The 16511-nt window shown below is 43.7% G+C and overlaps 1 protein-coding gene across 1 annotated transcript in view; it reads right to left on the bottom strand.

The window, feature by feature from the left end:
- ARHGEF26 (Rho guanine nucleotide exchange factor 26) overlaps positions 1–16511 on the bottom strand; it is a 134089-nt gene that overhangs the window by 16833 nt on the left and 100745 nt on the right. The window contains exon 12 of the mRNA XM_043875473.1: positions 753–962. Within this exon, the coding sequence (XP_043731408.1) occupies positions 753–962 (210 nt within the window). The remainder of the gene's footprint in view (positions 1–752; positions 963–16511) is intronic.

Raw genomic sequence — 16511 nt, 5'->3', positions numbered from 1 at the left:
GAATCCATCATGGCTGAGAGATGTGCGTGCCGCTAGGGAGGACCCTGAGTCAGACCAGGTATGAGCCAAACAAGATGATTCCTCATTACTATGAAACCGAGGTCGCGGGCTCTGGCAGAGAGGTCCTGCTGGGTTCCGTTACCTGTGGCTCTCCGCCTGGGCACCACTTCCCTATAAAGTCTCTTGCTTTGTCGGCACATGTGTCTCCTTGGACGGTTCATTTCCAACTGCTAGACAAGAGCCCGCTTTCAGGCCCTGCAAGGGGTTCCCCTTCCTGCAATAAATATATTTCCCTAAACCCAGTGTCTCTTTTGACAAATCACTGGGCTGCCCGGCTGAAGGTAGGTGACTGCAAAATGACTTCAATTTCAGTAGCTAAGGAAACACAGGGCCTAGACTCAAACTACCAGTAAGTCATATTCCTAGGGCTCCTGGGTCATATTTTTATCAATAATTAAAATAAACTGATTTTTAAACCATTCTGTAAGTATAAAACTCACTACTTAAAGCACAACATATCCATCAGGACTCATGGGGACAAAAATAACAATACCATCTCTCAGTACGTTGAGAGGATCAGAGTGAGAAGATGAGTATCTATACAAAACACCCAGATGCTCTGCTTGGTGCATAACAGGCAGGCAATACAAATACACAGTAGGTAGCGTTTTACTGTTTCTAGGCAGTCTGTGGACCAAGGGTAATTAGACCGTCAGCAGATATGCTGAAACTCTTGCCCTGCACATACTTACTGCGTCTCCGCTCCCAGCAGCATCTCGACTTTCTCGTTGGCATGGTTACTAAGGACAGTCAGCGTAAAGAGGTGACTGGCAGAGTTCTGTCTTGAATAAAGCATTGTGGAGCTGTTCTTCCCTGGAGAAGAATTAAGCTCTTCACTGTCACAAGACTCCACCAGTAGCTGATCTCTTAAAGAATAATCGTTGACATTGTAACTTTCTTCACTGTAAAGAAAAGGGGAAAAGAACATGATCAGGAATTCAGTGGATGAGACTGTGACGCTGTCAATTTTCAAGTCACACGTTGGGGGACGTGGAGGGGAAGGGAAGGAGGACAGGGAGAGAAGGATTTACCTTAAATACGAATTGAACTCTGAATTATTCCTACTGATTATGAGTCAGCATGTGTGCTCATTCACTTCAGTTGTGTCCAACTCTTTGTGACCCCATGGACTGGAGCCCGCCAGGCTCCTCAGGCAAGAATTCTGGAGATCGTCCCGACCCAGGGGTTGAACCCACATCTCTTACGTCTCCTGCACTGGCAGGCGGGTTCTTTACCACTGAGCCACCTGGGAAACCCTATGAGTCAGTATAACCCTCCAAAATGAAAACCTCTTAATTACTATTTTTCTGTTGTATACTGAACTGTATCTTAGGTATCAAAGCAATATCGAGACTTCCCTGGTGGGCCAGCGGCTAAGAGTTCATGGTCTCGATGCAGGGGACCCGGGTTCAGCCCCTCGTCAGGGAACTAGATTGCACATGTCACAACTAAAGATCCCAAGTGCTGTAACTAAGACCTGGTGCAGCCAAATAAATATTTTTAAAAAGTAATTAGAAGCAATATTAAAAACAATTATTAGACCCTCCAAGTTTCCCTTTACACTATCCTGACATTGCTGCAAAAAGTAAAACATAGAGACATCACGGGACTGCTACTCCCCAGCCTCACCTCCATCTGCAGGATGAGATCTGCTCACACTGGGAGGCAAGGCTGCCCCACCAGCCCCCAAACCGCCAGGCACAGGAGGAAGAACAGCCTCAGAGGTGGGTCTTCTGGCAAGACCCCCGGCCCTTCCTGCCAGCACGCACAGCCTCCCCACCAGCTTCAGAAGCGCCCACTGAGCCCACCGCTCCCTCCACCCCTGCCTGTGCCCCAGACTGACCCCCTGGTGGTCTCCATTCCCCGGACGGACTCTGACCTGCACAGCCCTAAGCACGTGCCTAACTGGGCCTCACCTCCCCAAACCCCCAGCTGGACGCTAAACCCTTCCACTGCGTCCTCTGGAAATCCAGTGAAGTCTTCTAAATCCTCAGCCTCTTCTCTGAACTCTCTCTTTACTTCCTTGCCTTAACAGATACTAGGCTCCTCCTAGAGAGCACTGCCTCTCTAGAAGGCTTTCCACCGGCTTGAGTTTCATTATTCTAGACAACAATCACTTCCTCCTCCCAGAATGTCCTCAGTCTCTATTTCATCATCAAAGTCATCTCCAGGCCCCTGGATCCTGCCTCATCCTCATTCATGAGTGTAGCTGCTGGCTTCCTGCTGCTGTCCAACACCCCTTTCTTGAATTTCCACGTGACAATCCTTCCACGATCCTGGCCTCTCAGTTCCTTGATTTCCCCTTCAAGGATCGACCCTGATATCACCAATTGCAACCTCTCTGCAATCCCAATGTCAAACCCACTTCCTAACCAGCCCTGCTAGTCTCTTTGACTCATCTCTTCTAATCCTCAACCCCAACAATTTTAACCCACCATTCCTACAACCCACTGATTCCACTGCCTTTCCCTCCAGCCTTGAACCCTTCATGTCCTCTCATTCACCCTTATGCAATTATCCAACTTGAATTTCCCGATACCTAATTATATAAGCACTCTTTGTATACACAGTCATTTTCTTGGCAAATCCCAACTCTAGTTAGATACAGCTCTCCTCTATTCTCTACCTGTCCTGCAGTTGAGCATGGCAGAGGTCAAAAATAACTGGTGAATAAATGGATGACCATGCAATACATTCTAATGCATTCTAAGAACCATATTGAACAATTAACTTACCTAATAAAAAATGCAAATTTATGAACTCAGAAGAGCTAAGAAAAATCCTAGTGCTCAAACTATACTAGGAAATTTCAAAATAGGCCATTTTGCTCAAGATTTCTGAGAAAATTTTTCATCTGGTAGTGGGCATCTGTCAACCATTCCCTGTAACTCTCCTTTAAAATCTTTATGATCTTTTTAAAAATTTAGTTTTATAGATCCTTCCCCCACCCCAAACCAGCAAATACAGTTGTATCATCCATAAAAGCAAAAAACTGCCTTTTGATCAAGCCTGTTTGTTGCTAGGGTAATAATCTGTATTAACTGGAAGTTCACATGGCAACATCATCCCCGAAACTCGCTGAGACCTCGCTTATACACACCAGCATAACTGTGCTCAGAATATATAAAATATTTCTCATATCAAAATGAGGGTTATCAAAGTTCATGTGATTTTTATAAAAGGAGGAAGCAGGGTAATATACTTTACAAACAAACAATATTATACCTTGTGGACCACAACCAAAGCAGTCAATTTTGGGCAAAGCAGGTGTGGGGTTGCAGCCTGCAGGCCCACAAGGCTTGTGGTTGCCCAGCCTCAAGACAGACCCCCAACAACAGAGACGTCAGCGGTTCATGGGAGAGGGGACCTCACATCTGAAACGAAAGGGTCCCAGAGTGACAAGTGTGCTGCAGGCGGCAAGCAGACCCGGGCAGCAGTCTTCAGCGCCCGGGGGAGAAGCAGCTACCATTTACAGGGGGAAGTGACATCAAGTGGGCTCACCGGTTTCCCGGAAAATGTCCCTCACAGCCCCTCTGGTTAACAATCATCACGAAGGCAGATGTTTCCCTTAACAGACTGGCATGTGAAGCTGTTCTGGCCAAAGGATGAGAACAATCACCAGCTAGGGCAGTGGGCAAGCACATTCCCGTGAGTTGGGCAGAGGTGAGGGAGGGATCCAGCAGGGCATGTAGACAGTAAGAGAAGGGCCATCCTGAGTGGCCTGACCACACAGCAGGTGAGGCTTCTAATACTGTCCAGACATCTCAGACACAGATATAACAAAATCCAGGACTCAGGATGAGACCAAAAGGAAAAAGAATAAAAATGAAAGCAAAACCTCAACAGCAGCAGCAAAAACGAAAGGAAAAAAAAAAAATGAAGCCTTTGGTACTGTCCTCTCTCTGCACCCCTGAGCCACTCTCTTGGTCCAACTCACAAGCTTAAAAAGATCATCTTTTAGTTAAAATCATTTCCAATTAAAAATAATTCTGCTTCAGACAGGGAACTCCAAGCTCCCTAATGGTGTGCACATGGGGTATTTAGGCAGTGCCCTACGCTATGACATTGCACAGGTATTCTCTGTATTCCCAAAGAAATAAATGGCAAAGAAATCTGCATGCTATGAAGGCAAGTTCCGAAAAGGCTTCAGCATAAAGTGGCTTTACTTGCTAGATGGTCCCCAACAGGATTCCAAACCAAGAGTTCATAGGAAACTCATGCAAATGGACATGAATAAGCTACTTAAATCTCCCCCCTCCTTAATTTTCAGAGTTATTATCCCCTGTGTTTGCCTAAATGCAAACAATATCAGCTAGTGTGTTTCACTGATGTGTTGAATCTCTGACTTCAGGGGGTAGGTAATTAGAGACAGAAGAAGTAGAAAAATTAATAGAATATTTTTTTTAATTGTTCTCTTAAGCCATGACAACTACAATACCGTTAAGACCTAGGGTGACCATTTGTCCTGGTTTATGCCTGTTGTCCTCTCAAACGTTCAGCTGGGATGGCAAAGAGCGGCCACCTCATTTATAGTTGTGTGAGTTCACCTCAAGATATCTGGTGTCCACACATCTGGGTCGTTGAGCTTTCCCACTGTTTTAACTCCTGTATCCAAAACAGGACACAGGAAACAAGTGTGCTGTCTTCCTAACTGATTCAATAGCAGTCACCCAATATCATTATTTTATCCAGACCTGCAAATGTCTTCATTATGTAATAAATAATGTCCACAACTTCTTCACCACTCCTTTAACGCACTTAATATTAAAAAAAAAAAAAAACAAAAAAACTTGATTTAACAGTAGTCAAGTCAGCTATTTATCCTTGTCGGCTACTATTCAAACCCAAAGGAACAGACAAGGAAAAGGAACTCGCTAGCATGTCCGTGCTCTCTCACACAAAATACACACTCACAGTTAATCTCATAAAGGTTCAAATTACTATCTCCCCCTCTCCAAATCTGCTGAATACTGACTGAAGTTCTTTCTCCTCATGACAACTGGCACCTACTAACTCTCTCACACTAATACAAAAGGATAACTGTTAAAATACATGCTTAAGGATTTCTCTGGTAGCACAGGGAATAATAAGCTGCCTGCCAATGGAGGAGACACAGGTTTGATCCCTGGTCCGGAAAGATTCCACATGCCTTGGAGCAACTAAGCCCATGTACCTCCAGCCTATGCTCCCCAACAAGAGGAGCCACTGCAAGGAGAAACCTGGGCACCGCAGTGAAGAGTTGGCCCCTGCTGGCCGCAACTAGAGAAAGCCTGTGTGCAGCAAGGAAGACCCAGGGCAGCCCCAAATAAATAATAATAATAAAAATACGTGCATAAGCAGAAGAGCGGGGAATCCACAGTCAGATGCAGCCATTCACAACCCCATTCCCCCTTCTGCTGACCCACCCATGTCCAGTAAAGTATAAAACAAGCTCAGCTGGGTTAGGAAAGATCCCCCTTCCCTAAGGGAAGTTGATGCTAATCAGACTTCCCCATGTTTGTTTCTTTCATTTAGCAAACATATGGTTTACATAGCCTCTGAAACAATCTGGATCATGAATTTAGGAAGTTAAACTGCTCAGAAAAAGGCAAATGGAAAAACCACCTTGCCTTGCAAGAAGCAGTTTACACGTAGACTTCCTCTGATTGTCTTAGCCGCACTCCAAGCTTGCCAGCTGCTCATCAAAGAGCAGCCGCTTTGTGCAAGCACAGCCTCCTATCAGGCGCAGCAATCAGACCAATGTAAGCCTGTGGCTCTGTGGCATAAACAACGATGGGTCTCCCTGTCGAAACTTACAGTCCTAGTAGCCTTTGGGATGCCTTTTCTTAACATGATAAAAAGGTTGGAATGCTTTCATAATGGGCATATATTTGAAAAAATAAAGCATAAGTATTAGTCGCTCAGTTATGCCTGACTCTCTGTAACCCTATGAACTGTAGCCTGCCAGACTCTTCCGTCCATGGGATTTCCCAGGCAAAAACACTGGAGTGGGTTTCCATTTCCTTCTCCAGGGGATCTTCCCTACCCAGGGATTGAACCTGGGTCTCCCGCATTGCAGGCAGTCTTTATCATTACCCAGGAAGACCTGGGCATATATTTATTACTTTTAAATAAGGGCAACATTTAAAACTGCATACATGCATGAAGTGAAAGTCGCTCAGTCATGTCCGACCCTTTGAATCCCCATGGACTATACAGTCCATGGAATTTTCCAGGCCAGAATACTGGAGTGGGTAGCCTTTTTGTTCTCCAGGGAATCTTTCCAACCCAGGGATCGAACCCAGGTCTCCCGCACTGCAGGCAGATTCTTTACCAGCTGAGTTACTAGAGAAGCCCACATACATGCATGCATGCTAAGTTGCTCAGTCATGTCTGACTCTTTGTGACTCTGTAGACTCTAGCCAACTAGGTTCCTCTGTCCATAGGGATTCTCCAGGCAAGAATACTGGAGTGGGTTGCCATTTCCTCCTCCAGGGAGATCTTCCCAACCCAGGGATCAAACCCCCGTCTCCTGTGTCTCTTGCATTGTAGGCGGGTTCTTTACCACCACACCACTGGGGAAGCCAGTTGCATACAACATACATTTTTAGAATACCAAATTTTACATATTTAGAATATTTCAAATAAAACTCACATATTAAGAATACCAAAATTTAGAATACCAAAGCTGCATGTGTATACACACATTAGTGACAGCATAACGACAGGCACCCAGCTCAGCATAGGACTTACTTTGGGAAAGAGGGGGAGAAAAAAGGGATGAGGAAAAGGCTCTAAGTAAACCTGCAATATTGTATCAGGACTTTTTTTTTTTTTTTTTTTAAGAGGCCTGGCAGTGATATAGCAGGGGGAAAAAAAAAAACAACTTGTATCTGTTAAACCTGGATGATAGGAATGTTGGTGGTGGTGGTGGTTTCGTCGCTAAGGCATGTTCGACTCTTGCAACCCCGTGGACTGTAGCCCGCCAGGCTCCTCTGTCCTTGGGATTCTCCAGGCAAGGATATTGCAGTGGGTTGCCATTCAGTGTTTGATAATTTTCTGTATTTTTGAAATATTTTGCAATTCAAGGTAAAAAAAAAAAAATCTAAATAATAAAGGCATAGATGTGAAGACTGTCAGCATTGCATGTATTCTGTGGATGCCTGAGGGTACAGGTGAAGGGACTCTTGGGCAATGGAGTATTTTTTGCCTTACAAACAACTGATTACTTGCAGATAACATCATTGACTGAAATATATTACAAGGTAAGAGCGAATTCACTAAAATGGTTGGGCTAAAAAAAAGAAAAAGGCTTTTCCATATATGAATAACACGCAGAAAATATAATGGAAGAAGATCTTATTTATAATAGACACAAAACCCACAAAATGTTTAGAATTTTATTGAAGTTTCTTCTACATGAAGACAGCCTTGAAATACTTTAGAAGAAGGCCTGAATGACTAGAAAAGTTTGATATTAAAGAGATATTAATTCTTCCTGAATTAATATATAATTTTAACATAATTTCCTTGAAAAATCTCAGTTTTGCAGGGGAAGAGAGGAGGGGGAATAGTCAAGCTGATTCTAAAATATGCAGAAAATAAACATGTAAGAACATTCAGATTGTGAGAAAAATGAGTGACTAGCCATATGATATATTAAAAACATATTCTAAAGCTACAGTAATTCAAAGACTGAGACGAATAGATATCAGCTGACAGAGGGGGTACTGAAACAAGAGTGGTTCACAAAGGGAAAGGGAAAGGGAAGTCGCTCAGTCGTGTCCGACTCAGCGACCCCATGGACTGTAGCCCACCAGGCTCCTCCGTCCATGGGATTCTCCAGGCAACAGTACTGGAGTGGGGTGCCATTTCCTTCTCCAGGGGATCTTCCTGACCCAGAGATCAAACCCGGGTCTCCTGCACTGACCCTAAATACATCTAGGAATTTACTACATGATATCAATGACATTTCAAATCTGTGGAATATTGATAGTTTAGTCAACAAATAATATTGGGACATCTGGAGAAACACCTGAAAAGTTTTAAGAAGCTGGATCCCAACCTCACTCCATTAATCAGGGTACTTCCTTGGAGCCAAGGTATGTAAGCATCATGAAGAAGAGGTGGTAATGGAACGGGTCTTTCTATAGAGCCTTGTGATTAGAGATGAGCTTTTACACATGCAAATACCATAGGAAGAGTTTCCACCTTAACCCTTATGAGCAAACCTCTTAGATACATAACAAGGACGACCAGGAATGAGAAACAGGCTGGATGACCAAATGGAACCAGGAGTACAAAAGCAAAGACAGAGATGGGGAAAGCAAGAAGAAGTGTTAGACTTTAAAAGACCAGCTTTCCCTATGCCCTGCTCAAGTCAGCCTTAATTGTCTCACCTGCCACCTTGCATTGTTCTGGAACTTTCTTTCAGAGCCAAAATCTGACAGACCAGAAGGAGAACTTCCGATTATTCCTTTTGTAGAAGAATTAAATTTAACAGGAAAATGCAAGCAAAGATTATCCAAAACAAAACACAAGGATTTTCTGCCATCTATCATCAAGAATAAGATTTATTTTTACCTATTCAACACCTCCCTTTCCACAGGCTTTTTGTAAAACATGCAGGCAGCTTCCCTGTCCTGAAAAAAAAATTTCACTTGAATCTGCTGCTGAAAAGACAAATGTCTACTGAGCTAGCAGCTGCCTGGCATTTTCTCAGATCCTTGTGCCCACGTACCAATGAAATTGCTCTCCAAAGTCATGATGGCCCATCGCCCCAACAAACCCCGGACCTGCATACCACCACTGCTCATCTCGGCCCTTAATGAGGTTGAGCACCCGTGACAACCTGGAACTCTTCCTCTCCTAACGCCTTCCACTACAATTCTAGGTCATCCTTTTTTTTGTAGTGGCCATACTCCAAGTTTCTCTCCTAGACCTTCTTACTTTCCTCAGGGATCTGTAATGGCTCTGCCCTGCTCCCAGTATGTGGATTCACAGAAGTTCCTGGGGTTTAATAAAATCAAAGAGATTCTTCCCACTTCCCTTCAAGACACATACAAGAATTCTTCCTCTGAAGATTTCAACTTGTTTCTCTTTCCCTTCTGAAATCATGATTGCTAATCCCCACACCTGACTTTGTGCTTAACTGGAACAAGAACACCCTAGTTAAACATTTCTAGGAGGCAGGAGATAGGATTATGCTGAAGTCTACTTTGAAGTTACACTTTCTTCACAGTGGCTGAAGTTGATTTTCATTTTAAATCTTGGTATTAGAATTATATATACAATTTTTATTTTTACTAGAATAATATACAATTTTAAAGCCGTGAAGTACAGTGTAACAGACAAGAGTACAGGATTGACTGAGCGTGTCTGGCTCAACTTCGTCACTCACGGACTTTGTGATTTTGAGCAAGTTACTGGTCCTTTCTGTGTTTTCTCCTATGTAAACTGGGGATTACAATATACCTCTTAGGATTGTTGGGAGGATTAAATGAAATAATACATTTATTATCTTTTTGCATGTAAAGCTCTTACAATCATGCCTGGCTTGCAGCAAATGTTATTAGCTAGTATTTAAAATCTTCCTATAGAACATCACGCCTTTACACTGCCTGACATCTTGTGAAAAGCCTAATAATTATAGGTGCTTTGCAAATGAGCAAGTGGACTAAGCATAATTAGAGCCAAATACCTGTGGTCAAAATATCCATTATTTGGCAGAGGCTCCAACCAGCAAAACAAGGCATGAAATTTGCCCCCAAGCCGATTTCAAACAGCCTTATGTGCTCAATGCCTCAAAATAATTCTGAAGACTAACAAACACGCCACACACATGTTATGAATATTTACTAGAAGTCTTTATGAACAGTTTTTATTTCTCTTAGAATGAAACACTGAATGGAATTACCAGGTCATATGGTAAATTGCTTAGCTTCTTGAGAAACTGCTGGGCCACTTTCCAAAGTGGTTGCATCACTGTACATTCCGATAAGCAGTGGATTAGGGCCCCAGTGTATTAGGGCCACATCCTTATCAGCAGCATCTTTGTCTTTATTATAGTCATCCTAGTGGCTGCCAAGTGGTACCTGGTTTTGGTTTCAACTTTCATTTCCCTACTGGCGAGTAATGTTGAGCATCTTTTCAAATGCTAAGCCATTTGGATATCTTCTTGGCTGAAACATCTATTCAAATGTCTGCCCACTTAAAAATTGAGTTGTCTTACTTTTGAGTTTAAGATCTCTTTATGTAATCAGGGTAAAAGTCCCATATCAAGTACGGCTTGAAAATATTTTATCCCAGTCAGAGGATTGTAAATTCCATTTTCTTAGTTTTTTTTTTTTCTTTTTCTATTATGTAAGTTTCAGGTCTACATTGTTCAGGTCCACTTTATAGCACAGCCAGCTCTAAAAGAATAAAGATGAAGTCCCGTGGTTAAGACTCCACCTGCCAACTCAGGGGACATGGGTTCGATTCCTGGTCCGGGAAGATTCCACATGCAACTAAGTCTGTGCACACAGCTACTGAACCAGCGCTCTAGAGCCTATAAGCCACAACTCCTGAGTCCACAGACACACACCGACTGAAGCCCTCCCACCCTAGGGCCCGTGCTCTGCAACGAGAGAAGCCACCGCAGTGAAGGGCAGCCCCCGCCCTCCGCAACTAGAGAAAGCCCATTTACAGCAAGGAAGACGCAGTGCAGTCAAAAATAAAAAAGTAAACCTTAAAACAAAAAAGACCAGACTTCCAGAAAACCCAGAAATGTCACGCACTTTCTATTTCACTGTTGAGAACGTAACAAATGGTGGCGATGAGGGTCACGTTTGTTGGTAAGATCTGTTATGATTTACCGCCACTCAAAAAGACTGCCAATGATTCACACAGGATCAGAAAGCCCCAATCCAGGAGAAAATAATAGCAAATGAAGAAACAGACAAAGGATTAATCTCAAAAATATACAAGCAACTCCTGCAGCTCAATTCCAGAAAAATAAATGACCCAATCAAAAAGTGGGCCAAAGAACTAAACAGACATTTCTCCAAAGAAGACATACAGATGGCTAACAAACACATGAAAAGGTGCTCAACATCACTCATTATTAGAGAAATGCAAATCAAAACCACAATGAGGTACCATTACACACCAGTCAGGATGGCTGCTATCCAAAAGTCTACAAGCAATAAATGCTGGAGAGGCTGTGGAGAAAAGGGAACCCTCTTACACTGTTGGTGGGAATGCAAACTAGTACAGCCACTATGGAAAACAGTGTGGAGATTTCTTAAAAAACTGGAAATAGAACTGCCATATGACCCAGCAATCCCACTTCTGGGCATACACACTGAGGAAACCAGATCTGAAAGAGACACGTGCACCCCAATGTTCATCGCAGCACTGTTTATAATAGCCAGGACATGGAAGCAACCTAGATGCCCATCAGCAGATGAATGGATAAGGAAGCTGTGGTACATATACTCCATGGAATTTTACTCAGCCGTCAAAAAGAATTCATTTGAACCAGTCCTAATGAGATGGATGAAACTGGAGCCCCTTATACAGAGTGAAGTAAGCCAGAAAGATAAAGAACATTACAGCATACTAACACATATATATGGAATTTAGAAAGATGGTAATGATAACCCTATATGCAAAACAGAAAAAGAGACACAGAAATACAGAACAGACTTTTGAACTCTGTGGGAGAAGGTGAGGGTGGGATGTTTCAAAAGAACAGCATGTATATTATCTGTGGTGAAACAGATCACCAGCCCAGGTGGGATGCATGAGACAAGTGCTCCAGCCTGGTGCACTGGGAAGACCCAGAGGAATCGGGTGGAGAGGGAGATGGGAGGGGGGATCGGGATGGGGAATAAGTGTAAATCTATGGCTGATTCATATCAATGTATGACAAAACCCACTGAAATGTTGTGAAGTAATTAGCCTCCAACTAATAAAAAAATTAAAAAAAAAAAAAAAATAAAGCCCCAATCCAGGTTTATCATCACTGACCTCTCCAAATGAAGCAAAAAACATACTGAACTCACTTCTATCAGTTACAGAGTTACAGAGTCTCCTAATCAAATACTAGGGATGTTACAAGACAACTGCTAATACAAACACGTACCCATGAACCAGATCACCGTACCAAAGAATAAAAGTTGATCAATGATTATCCCTCAGTCACTTGCCATCTGACACGGGTTCTTGATAGGAAGGGAGAGGCATGGTGTTAAATGCATTTACTCCTAAGGCCATATTTCAGAGGCCATAATCCAGGTTTGGAGAAGGAAATGGCAACCCACTCCAATATTCTTGCCTTGAAAATTCCATGGACAGAGAAGCCTGGCGGGCTGCGGTCCAGGAGACTGCGAAAGGGTGGGACACGACTTAGCGACTAAGCAACAACAGTGCGGGTTTGGCCCTGGGGTGCACCAGACTCAGCTCTCCAGCAGCGGCTTAAGGTTTCAAGGGCTTCCCTGGTGGCTCAGACGGTTAAGACCCTGCCAGCAAGGCAGGAGAAGTGGGTTCAATCCCTGGGTTGGGATGACCCTCTGGAGAAGGGAACGGCTACCCCCTCTAGTATTCTTGCCTGGAGCATTCCATGGACAAAGGAGCCTGGTTGGACACAACTGAGCGACTAACTCTAAGGTTTCACACCATTTTTTAAAATAAGAAAATGTTCCAGAAGTAAAAGGGCAGTAATATGATTTGTGCCAAATCTTCAGCGAAAGACACCCAAGACTAGGAATGATGATGATGCCAGCAGGCGTCAGTCCGGCAGCAGGGACCATTCACTGCGTTAGGCACTCTGTGAGCACGATGGCGATTCTCACAGACACTCCCGGAAGACCATGACATTGCTTCCTCATTGTACGGATGAGAGCACCGAGGCTCTGAGAGATCAAAGGCAACTCGCCCAAGGTCACATGGCCAGGGTTTTGACACAGTTCTGTCTGACACCAGGGTATTTATATTGTGCACTTGGGGCAACAATGACCCTTCTTACAGAAGCAGAGAAAAAATACTCTTAGCTCCCAGATGTCAGAGGATCAAGGATGTGTGGGGCAGCAAGAGAAAGAGAAGAGGAGGAAGACGAGATGGGGTTCCCACATCTCTCCCATCCCATCCCTCCATCTTGATCTTAGAATCCGATCCAAGTGGTCACAAACAACCAAGCTGTATATTCCAGGAATAAAAGGGCTTTGCGTCAGAGCCTTGTTGCCTTTTCTTTATCCAAGATACTCAAAAGTTAATTTCCCGAGGAAGGAGTTTACTCTGCAGAGGCAGAGCGACAATGTCAGGTAGCCTCAGCTTTCTATAGTGGCAAAGCTGTCAAAATAGAAAAACTCAAAATGGGGCCAAACTAGGCCATGACCCTTTCCAGGGAGCCCACACCACTTTAAGCTAATGGACATTCGAACTACTTAGGAAAAGGCAAGTTCCAGCACATCTCTGAACTCCTGATAATGATCAGGTAGAATTCTATTACAGAAAATCCTTTTCTTTAAAACTTGAAGATCTGTAATGTGTCATGGAGTTCAAGTTATGTCAATATACACAATATTTATGGAACTGGGGATCAGGAAGTGGAAAGCTCCGGTCTTAAATATCTGAGGGAAGGAAATGCGAAAAGGAAACGCTCTTCCCCACACTCTGATGCTAGATTGGCTAAAGGCAGAGGAAGGCTCACAAGTACACCTTGGGACCCCTTCTAATTTCCTCTCACAACCAGTAAAACTATAAAAATATTCACTTAAACAAAGACCCGCTTTGAAAAATGTGTCTATCAAAGCAAATAAAAAAGGTACCAGTTTGTAGGCTATTTTTCCAAGAACATTACAGGATGGTGGAAAGGTAAAAATATTCTAGAAAAACGAAATTAAGAATTAATGAACATAAATTGTTAGAGGAGGTTCCAGAGTCAGACTCAGATGAGAATCCTGGCTTTGCTGAGAGACCTTGAAAAAGAGACTTTAATCTCTTTCTGCCTCAGTGCCCTCATCGGTAAAATGGAAATAATACTTGATTCCTGTGATAACTCAACGACAGAGTCACAAACACTCTGAGCACAGTGAATGGTACACTGTAATGCTCAATAATACAGGCTCTTACCGTCATTATCACTGTTACTACTCACTAACTGTAGAGACTACCCCAGACCATCATGGACAGATCATCTGTGGGACAGAATCCAGGAGAAACTGAAACACACACATCACAACATGATTGCATTTACCGCCATGATAAAAAGACTAGACTAGATTGCTACAGTCTTTTGGGATTGTGCCCAGCACCCACACAAGGTCAATCTATCTGCAGCTCAAAACGTGCTCAGGGGCACAGTGGGGATGGTGGCAGCAAAAAGGCTCTACAGGCAATATGCTCAGTGACCCACACTGGAGGACTAACCCCAGCCAAAGGGACGTGCGTTCTACCTCTCCAGGCATTTCTGTCTTTTTTGAACCTACCCCCACCCCATTTATCTTAAAGGCAATGTGCTATTTTTTTTAAAGAGCTCTTAGGACTTCCTTGGCTGTCCAGTGGTTAGGTCTCTGTGCTTCCACTGCAGGAGGCAATAGTTTAATCCCTGGTCGGAGAACGAAGATCCTGCAAGCCATACAGAGTGGCAAAAAAAAAAAAAAAAAATTTTTTTTTTTCTCTTTTCCAAACTATCCATTGTCAATTGAGCTTCTGTGGCAAAGAAGGCTTCCCAGTTGTGGCCCTAACTGTCTACTATCTAATCCTCTGCCATCTTCCCCTGCCTCACAGCTAAACTAAAACAATCATGGTTGTCTTATTCCTCTCTGCTATATGCTGGCTTTCCCAGCCTCCTTTATAAGGTCTTGTGACCCAAGACAGATGGGTAAAACATAAGAAGCCTTCTGAAGACTTGTCTGAGGAAGGTTCTCCTCTGCTGATGAAAAGAAAAGGCACTTGAGAAGACAGTCCCTTTTTGGTCAGGCTCTAAGCCTTGCTCCCCTCCTACGTCCTTGAAGGAAATCACGATGCCTGGACTTGCAGCAATGGCGCTCCATGCATGCGCGGCAGAAGTGAACAGAGTGCAGAGGACGTGCAGCCAAGCAATGGGAAGGCGCTGGGCCACGGGTGCGCCCACTCAGGCTCTCCACGTTTGGTGACAGAGGTGAAGGTCTTCATTGCTTGGGCCCACTGCAATTTGGGTATCCAGTTACATATAGCCAAGAGCCTTCCTAAATAACCTCAGGGTAAATTTCCCAAAGTGGAAGAGTATGCAGGGTTTCCCAAGCTCATCTGACTTCTTATGTATGTGTGTGTTTGTGTGTGTGCATGTGCGTGTAATAAATGAACATTTTTATTGCTTAAACCCTTTTGTACGGGTAGCTCAAAACATTCGTTGACACAATAGGTACAAAATGAAAGCAAGCCAAAAAAACTAAAACAAAAACCCTCCCTCTGCAGAGCACAATTTTGCAAATACAATCCAAAGTGTTTTTCAGATTGAGGGTTATATGTCATTTACGGGTAAGTTTATAGGTAAAATTCCAGAAGATGTGAGAAGTCACATGATAAAGCCCCAGATTTGTTTTTGCCCAGATTAATTAAAAGTGAATCTATAATGGAACAGAACACAGAAATCACATATCTTTTAAAAATAAAAGAGACTCCAAAGAACTTTTAGCTTGGATGTGGAATGGGGGAAGGCCGCCCACTGAACAATAGTGTCACTCTGTTTAGACTTAACCATCTTCACATTTGACAGATATTTATTACCCGGTCATTATGGGCCAGGCAAAGGCTCAGCACTGAGGATGCAAAGGTCATCTCGACAGACATGAGCACACAGTAACACAAATATTATGACAGAGAAAGTGCAGGGCTCTATGGGAACGCAGAGCAGTGGAAATAAACCCACTCCAAGGAATGGGTAAGAGCTCCCAGTGGATGTGGCGATTCATCTAAAGCCTAAAGAATGAGAAGGACTTTGCCTAGAAAAGATCTGGAGTGGAATGGGGTTATGGAGTAGAGAGGGGTATTTCAGGCAGAGAGAGAAGCATGTGCCAGGTCTGGGGGGCTACAAAGGGGGACATTATTCAGTGAGGCATTTATGCTGAGTGCAAGGTAGATCACGGAAGGGCTGTTTGCAAAGCACAAACTGAGTCTTTTAAAAGGCACACTGTGGCTGTGGAATGTAAACAAATGGAGGGATGGTGGCAGGAATCCAGTTCTGGGCGAGTTCAAGGTGGTGGTACAAGGGCGTGGCAACAAGTGAGGACAAAGGCTGTTCCATCACGGGCAGAAGACCGGGGACTGGACAGATGGGGAGCACGGTGGGAAAAGGCCAAGGAGGGCGTCCAGGTTTCCTGTGGAGTAACTGGGTGGATGGAGAGTTACTAAGGAGGGAATAGACCCTGGAGAGGGGACAGTTTGAAACAGAAGATCTGTATATGAAGGCAACCTGTGAAACCTCCAAGAGCTGTTCAAGTCACATG

This window comes from Cervus elaphus, chromosome 19 (genome assembly GCF_910594005.1).
Source record: "Cervus elaphus chromosome 19, mCerEla1.1, whole genome shotgun sequence".
Classification (NCBI taxonomy): Eukaryota; Metazoa; Chordata; class Mammalia; order Artiodactyla; family Cervidae; genus Cervus; species Cervus elaphus.
This window is presented reverse-complemented; position numbering and strand designations above follow the sequence as displayed.